Consider the following 8,070-nt stretch of genomic DNA (forward strand, 5'->3'; position numbering starts at 1 on the left):
CGATCACAGAGTGGGCCCAGGACCCTCAGGTAGGGCGTGACTAGTCTTAGCCTCCATCTTTAGGCCTGCCCTTAGAAATGTTACAAGGGTGGTCCCTCTTGCCTTGGGCAATGTGTGCCCTTCTATTGTTTCATGGAGTCAGTTTCAGACCTGCATCCTTACACTACTGTGACTTTTGTCTATTTCAATTCATTTCAAGCTTTTAGATCCTGGCTCTTCCAGGACTACCCTTCAGGCTGCCTCCTCCCTGCCAGCAGGGCATGCATTAAAGTCGTTGCAAAATGCAAGCCCTTCCCTGGAGGCCAAGGGATGGTATGAGGAGGATAGCATTACAAAGTGGCCTGGCCAGTGGATGCCCCGGGCATTGGACCAACATCAAATCTGCTGGTAAGCATTAGTTTGGCAACCCTGGAATTGCATTAATTGGAGAAATACATATTAAAAAATTTTTAAGTGTTTTATTTATTTTTGAGAGAGAGAGAGACAGCATGAGCAGGGGAGGGTCAGAGAGAGAGTGAGTCACAGGATCTGAAGACAGGCTCCAGGCTCTGAGCTAGCTGTCAGCACAGAGCCCGAAGTGGGGCTCAAACTCACAAACTGTGGAATCATGACCTGGGCTGAAGCCGGACACTCAACCGACTGAGCTACCCAGGCACCCCTGGAGAAATACATATTGATTAGAGGTTTAGGCTGGTCAGCCCGATAGTTTTCTCTTGCATATTAATAACTTCCCTCTGATCCAAGCTGGGATTGTTCTTTGCTACAGAAATGTCCCAGTTCAACGTTTGCTGGTTCTGCTTCAGCATTTTCAGGTCAATGAAATGACTGCACCGTCTTATATGGTGGCCAGTGGCTGCATGAAGCCATTTACATTTACATGATGTAAGATGAAATCAAATTTAAAATTCAGAACCACACTTGAAGTGCCCACATGTGGTATTGGACAGTGCAGTGCTAGAATGTTTCTTCATCACAGAAAGTTCTGTTGGACCGTGCTGGGGTGGACCATGGGGGTGGGGGGCTGGCAGTCCTTTGGCTAGCTGTGCGCACATGCCCACAAAAGACTGGTGAAGGCCAGTCCAGCTGGAAAGAACAGCCCAGAGGTGGGGGGTGGGGAGTGAGAGAGGGAGAGGCCAATGTGATCCCGACATGTGGATCTGGCAGGGAGCCAGGCCTTGACAGCCTTGCAGTCCAGGTTAAGGAACTGGGATGTGGTCCTGAAGGCAAACAGGGTTTTGTGCAGGGGACAGAGCGGGAGCAGACAGGGAAGTGCAAGTTAGCAAGCAGTCACCCCCTTCAGATGGTGGGGGCAGTGATCTGGAATTGCAAGAGCAGTTCCTTACGCGCGCGGCGGTTGCGGAGCTCAGTCACAGAAGACCCATTGGATTTTCAGCAGCAGTGGGAAAGGAGATGGTCAGGTGGGCCTGAGGAGGCCAGGGAGAGTGTGGAAGGGCTTCGGCAGACATAGAGAATGACAGGGACTGAGGAGGGAAGGCTCGGGAGGAGCAGTGAGTGACCTGATGGGAAGCTGGGTCAGGAGCGGGTGATCCTGGGGGAGCTGGGGCAGGGGCAGAGTGAGAGGGGGTGATGTAATAGCCCCTTTAGAAAATACTAGGAAGATGCGAGTGCTTGGCACTTCCCAGATCCCAGTTTACTGGGCTGCTCCCTATGTATTTGTTAAATTTTTATGTTTATTTAATTTTTGATAGAGACAGAGTGTGAACAGAGGAGGGGCAGAGAGGGAGACACAGATCCAAAGCAGGCTTCGAGCTGTCAGCACAGAGCCTGACACGGGGCTCGAACTCACACACTGTGAGATCGTGACCTGAGCTGAAGTCGGTGGCCAAATCGACTGAGCCACCCAGCACCCCATCCCTTCATATTTGTTACTTTTGAGCATCCTCCTTGAGAAGCCAGTCTCTGAGCTCAGTATGTTCTGCCTCCTCTAATATCTCCCAAATCAAAGACCTTATCCCTGTCTCCACTGCCCCCCTGTCTCCTTCGGACCATCCTAATTCCGGGCTTGCCACAGCCACCACCTCCCAGTCTGCAGGTGGGCCCTGCTTCTAGGCCATTCTCCACAGAGGGGTGGTCTTTCTGAAACAGAACGTGGTCCACGCCTTCCTCAGTGAAGTCAGTGCTGCTGTAGCGGCAGCAGGATGAGGTCCCAGCCCCCAGGGCTCTGGGTCCGGGAGGTCGTTAGTGACCCAGATCCCACTGGCCTCCCACATCCCCAAATCCCTACCCCTGCTCAGTGGAGCTCCGTTCAGACCAAGTGGGAGGACCATGGCCTCCAAACCCTCTCCAGCACTGAGTACCTCGTCCCAACCTGGAAAGTCCCATTTCTTCCTCCAGGAAGCTTCCTAGAAACTTCTGAAGCCATGTTAGAGTGCATGCCCCCCATTTTGTTCTCCCATAATCCCTATGTGGTCCGCTTCCTATTTTAATTGCCTGCCTATTCCTTTGGCGGAATTCTGAGTGTCTTACCTGAATTAACTCCTATCAACCTTATTATAAGATGGATACTATTAAATCCCCACTTTGAAACAACAGAACTGGGGTGCCTGGGTGGCTCAGTCGGTTAAGCGTCCCACTGTTGGTTTCAACTCAGGTCATGATCTCACAGTTTGTGGGTTGGAGCCCCACACTGGGCTCTGCACTGACAGAGCGAAGCCTGTTTGGGATTCTCTCTGTCTCCCTCTCTCTCTCTAATCCTCTCCTGGGTGCATTCTTTCTCTCTACCTAAAAAAATTTAAAGTTAAAAAAAACCACGTAGTTTAAAAAAACGTAAAACAAGGGAACTGACACACAAAGAAGTTGAATAACTTGCCAAAGCTAGCAACTGGCAGTGTGGAGATCCAGTGCAGTGATGTCCCAAGCTGGCATGTGTCACCTCCGTGCAGGTGGGTTCTCAACGGTCAGTGCAGCCCCAGCACAGAGCCTGGCCAGTGCAGGTGACGGTAACTAACGTTTGTTAATCTTCATGAGGGTCCACATCATTTACTTATTCAGTAAATATTAGCGTTCTACTTCTCAGGGGGCCTTAAGGAATGAACTCGAGATGGTCAGATGAAAATGTTAATGGGGCACCTGGGTGGCTCAGCTGGATAAGCGTCCAACTTCAGCTCAGGTCATGATCTCACAGTTTGTGGGTTGGAGCCGTGCGTCGGCTCTGTGCTGACAGCTCAGATCCTGGATCCTGCTTCTGATTTTGTATATCCCTCCCTCTCTCTGCCTCTCTCCTACTCATACTCTGTCTCTCTCTCACTGAAAAGTAAACATTAAAAAAATTGAAAAGAAAATAGAAAATGTTAACACACTCATCAATTTGCAAGATGGAGAAGGCTTCAAAGTCTCATATTTAAAAATAATAACAGGATAGATCATCACTTCCCCATCCCTCTCTGTCCTGAAGTCTTCATGGATTATGTGTCTTCTCCTAAAAAGAATTCTGAGCCGAATCTACTTTCTCCAGGGATGTTCCTGGAGGACACAAGCGCCGCAGCCGCGGAAGCGGAAGTGGTTCCAAGGCGTAAAGACGCCAGCCTGGAACTTGACCAGAAGCGTTCCCAGACGCGGCTTCAGCCAGGAGCTAGTGCTGCCACCTGCTGGCCGGAGAGGGGACGCGCACTCCTGGCCTGTAGGTGGGAGGCGGCATCGCAGCCTGGAGACTCAGGCCAGGGACACTGTCACAACCTGTTTATTTTGGACGTGAGGAAACTGACAGGAAGTTCACATAACGTGTGTGGCATGCTCGGGGCCGGAAACTGAGTGCAGGCTTCCTGTATAGCCCTGCACACTGTCCTCGGGACGCAGGCACACGGAACGGCTGATCTGGACGTTGCAGTCCAGCCTTTCCCGCTATCCCTCGGTTCCTCTGGCTACCTCTGGGGAAGAACAAGGCTGCACTTCCATAACCATCCGTCGTCCCCTGTCCACCTTCCCCAGCCTTGTCCGGTCTGCTCAGCCTTGCTCAGAAGCCAAAGTGAAAGAAGCTTTTGGGAGAAGTTTGGGCAAAGGAAGGATGGTGGGCACAACCCCCACCCCCCCTCACCCCCGTCCCCCTCTTTTTACTGGAGCTCAGTGCCTGGGCTCTAGTCATTTAAATGGCAGGCCCTGGGTCACCTGAATGGCTCATTCGGTTAAAGGTCTTTGGCTCAGGTCATGATCTCGTAGTTTGGGAGTTCAAGCCAAGTTCTGTGCTGACAGCTCAGCGCCTGGAGCCTGCTTGGGATTCTGTGTCTCCCTCTCTCTCTCTCTCTCTGCCCCTCGCCTGCTCACGCTCCGTCTCTCTCTCTCAAAAACAAACATTAAAAATATTTTTTAAAAATATAATAAACGGCAGGCCCTGGCTGGGGACGGGGACAAGGGGCAGGGACGAGGGCAGACTCACCTCCAGGACAGCACAGCCTCTGCGGAATGGGCCCCCAGCCACTTGGCCTGCACCTCCCATAAGCTCAGGTCACATCCCTTTTCTGTTGGCCAGGGCGGGCTCGCACCTGTGCCTTCACGTGCTGCCCAGGCTCTCCTAGACCCCCACTTGCCCTCCACCCACTCCAGGAAGGGACGAGGTACCCAAAATGACTTCCTTTCTGAGGCGGCTCAGCTAAGTCTGCAGCCGTCTGACTTCTGCATGCGCTCTCTTCCAGTCTCAGCCAGCAGCTCGGCCAGCTTTCCCGGGCGCCCTCCTCCTAAGGGCCTTGGTCTCCTATGTCTCTGTATCTTGACTTCCACTCCTGGGTCCGGTTCTGGTACGTGGGGATTAGTCAGGACATGTTGGTCGGAGGGGTAAGATGAGTGATATACAAAATGAAGGTAATTAGAAAGCAAGGAATTTTTATGTGGCCCCATGAGACAAGTATGCAAATTGCAGAATAGCAGCTTTGAAGGGGATGATACTTACATGAAGTTTACTATTTGATGTGTTTCTTTCTTCCTTTGTTTTCATTTATGTCACCGAGCATGCGAGCAGGGGAGGGGCAGAGAGAACCCCAAGAGGCTCAATGGGGCTCAAACTCAGGAATCTGTGAGATCATGACCCAAGTCAAAATCAAGTCGGATGCTTAACCGATGGAGGCACCGGGGCGCAGCTCCAGTGTTTGTAAACTCAGTGAGCTACTGCTAATTTTACTTGTGTGGCACATTGTCCCTTTCAACACCTTCTCACCTATTTCACCCAGCACTCAGGGCCATGCGCTGGAAGAGGGTGGCGAGGGGACGAGCCACAGGAGTGAAGTGCGTGTGTGGCAGAGCTCATGTTAGAACGTTAATGTTCTGGTTTCCGCGGCCGCCAGGCCACTTTTGTGGAACGCAGTGTGTTCCCAGGATGAAAGATACACAGCTTTGCTTTTTCTGCAGGACGGCGAAATACTGGCCCGTTAAAGAGATGCCAGTCAGGGTGGCACCACCTACGGATGTCGCTATGAGACATCAGGTGTGCATTAAAAGAGGCCATTAAAGGCCATCAGAAGGACCCCGTTCCGGGATCAGAAGAGGACTGGAATCAACAAACGGAAACCTGGTGCACCTGCGTGACGTGACCACCTGGGCCCATGATATGAGGCCGCACAAGGGAGCCGGGGCAGGGCAGAGGCGGGCTGAGTCTCCATGGACCCCGCTTGTCCCCTCAGAGCCACAAAATGCCACTAAGAACGGTTCTGTCTGCCCACAGAGAGTGACTGCAGGCGGCTCCGGGACGCATTCTCCAACACCTGGGAAATGAAGTGGAATGCTCTGACTCTCCGGAACAAAGCAAACTAACTCCAAGCGTGTAAATGCGCCCACACCAAAAGGACTCCTATTTCAACTTAAAAATTTTTATCTCCACAGATATTTGATGCACGTGGTTGGAAGGTCTTCAAAGTGGCCGTCAGGTGCTTCAAAAATGTGTCTTTTCAAATCTAGCCCTTAAGGCCCATGAAGAGAATTTGCCATTTGCAACAGTGTTGCTACATACAAAAGACAGGACAACTGGACATGTAAAAATAAACATTTTTGGTTTCATAGGTTAACTAGAAATGTATCTGTCACAACATGAACCATTTTGATATTCATATTTTTCCACAGGACACACATTTTGCCTGGGCGGAAATGAACAGGTCGAGTTGAGCAATGAAAGGCAAACAAACGCAGTTTGTGTAAAGCTGGGAGAGAGTCAGTATGAGGCCGCTGACCCTTTCGGACCCTCCAGAAAGAGAAGGAATTTGAGTCCAGCGTGTCTGGTTCTGTGTCTGGAACGGAAGAGAATATGCAGGACCCTGGAGGGGGCTGGTTCCAGAGAAAGGTTCATCATGGATAATCGCAAGAGAAGGAGTCTTCCTGAAATCTTCATTCTCTTTCATGAAAGGTTAGATAGGATTGCCCAGGATGTTAGACTCTCATCAGGAACTTGTTTTGTTTAATATCTTGGATGTTTACCTTCCGTGATACAATTTTTTCCCACGATGGGAGATTCAAGACTGTTTGAAGCCACTGGTCTTCCGTTACCTCGGAGTTTGAGTACCGAGCTTCCTGAGAGGAGAGAGCAGGTGAAGCATTAGTCAGTGCTCCTCGACTTCTGTGACCAAGCCTGGTCTGAGACGAGAAATGGTCCAGTGTCCTTGAACTTTATTTTTTTAATGTTTATTTACTTATTTTGAGAGAGAGAGAGAGAGAGAGAGAGAATGCATGTACCCATGGGGGAGGGGCAGAGATAGGATCCCAAGGAGCTCTGTGCTCCCACGTGGGGCTCGATCTCACAAACTGTGAGATCATGACCTGAACCAAAACCAAGAGTCAGATGCTTTAACCGACTGAGCCCCCCAGGCGCCCCAAGTCCTTGTGCTTTTAAACCATGTGAACCCACAGACAAATGATGAATTCTGCCCAAACTAGGATACTGACACATGACTCTAAATAAACATGGGGAAGTATAGGTCCATCCACTTATTCAACAAATACTGAGTACAAGGCACTGTGCTAGAAGCCACGTGTGACGTGTGCCTTGGAAGAGCTCAAAATCTCAAGGGGAGGGAAGATATGCACAGCAATGTAACACAAAGTGGAAAGTGCTGAGGGCCACAGAGAAGGGGCAGGGGTCTTGCTAAAGCAGATTTGAATGCGAGGGAGGTTCCATGGGAACTCCAAGGGGAAGAGGAGACACACACACCTGAACTCGGGATCCATCGCCCCTTTTAGGAAGAGTCCAGAAAGGCCTGTCATGGCCGTCCATGCCTGGGGAATGCTAACACGGCGGTCGACTTCTGGGTCTTCCTTAGGAGGGCAGGCATCCCCACCCCCGCCTGCTGGCTGATGGTCCCTACTTTGTTCATGTTCAGCCAGCATTTCTCCAGCACATTCCCCTGTGTTTCAGAGAGCTGTAAGGCTGTGTTCAGGAACAGGTCACAGTTCTGCCCTTCGTAGGCCATCAGGTGGTAGAGCCTTGGGTAGAAGACAGGGCCAGTGGTGTTCTGAGCCACCAGACTCTCCAAGTCCTAAAGGAAAGACAGCATATCAGACTCAGAAAGGGTCCTTGGCCATAAAGATTTTTTTCTCCACAGATGATGTGGGAACATCTCAAAGATTTAAGCAATCAAATGAAAAGGTATATTACAGAGACATGACACAGAAAGTACCACTACTTGACACAAAGTGACACGTGTCAAGTGGGGTAGCTTCAGCCTTCTCCCTGGACCAAGAATGCAATATGAGTGGGCTCACTAACCCTTCTCGGCAAACACTTTTAAAAAAGTACCTTGGGCACCTGGGTAGCTCAGCTGGTTGAGTGTCTGGCTTCAGCTCAGGTCATGATCTCGCGTTCGTGGGTTCAAGCCCTGTATCGGGCTCTGTGCTGACAGCTAACTGAGAGCCTGGAGCCTACTTCAGATTCTGTGTCTCCCTCTCTCTCTGACCCTCCCCTGCTCATGCTGTCTTTAAAAAATTTTTTAAAGAGTACCTTTTCTTTTTATTACCAAAGCAATGTACGTTATTGTTCAAAATTTAGAGAAACACATGAAAAAAAGTATTCATATACTTAGCACCCAGAAAAAAAATTTTTTCAATATTTAGGTACATGCTTTCTCCTTTCTCTCT

The 8,070-nt window shown here is 50.3% G+C and overlaps 1 protein-coding gene across 1 annotated transcript in view; it reads right to left on the minus strand.

Moving 5' to 3' along the window:
- Positions 1 to 7,196: 7,196 nt before the first annotated feature.
- The window catches only part of ADCY10 (adenylate cyclase 10), a 4,895-nt gene continuing 4,021 nt past the window's right edge, over positions 7,197 to 8,070 (minus strand). Inside the window, exon 3 of the mRNA XM_029933356.1 lies at positions 7,197 to 7,472. Within this exon, the coding sequence (XP_029789216.1) occupies positions 7,197 to 7,472 (276 nt within the window). The remainder of the gene's footprint in view (positions 7,473 to 8,070) is intronic.

This window comes from Suricata suricatta, chromosome 3 (assembly GCF_006229205.1).
Source record: "Suricata suricatta isolate VVHF042 chromosome 3, meerkat_22Aug2017_6uvM2_HiC, whole genome shotgun sequence".
Lineage (NCBI taxonomy): Eukaryota > Metazoa > Chordata > Mammalia > Carnivora > Herpestidae > Suricata > Suricata suricatta.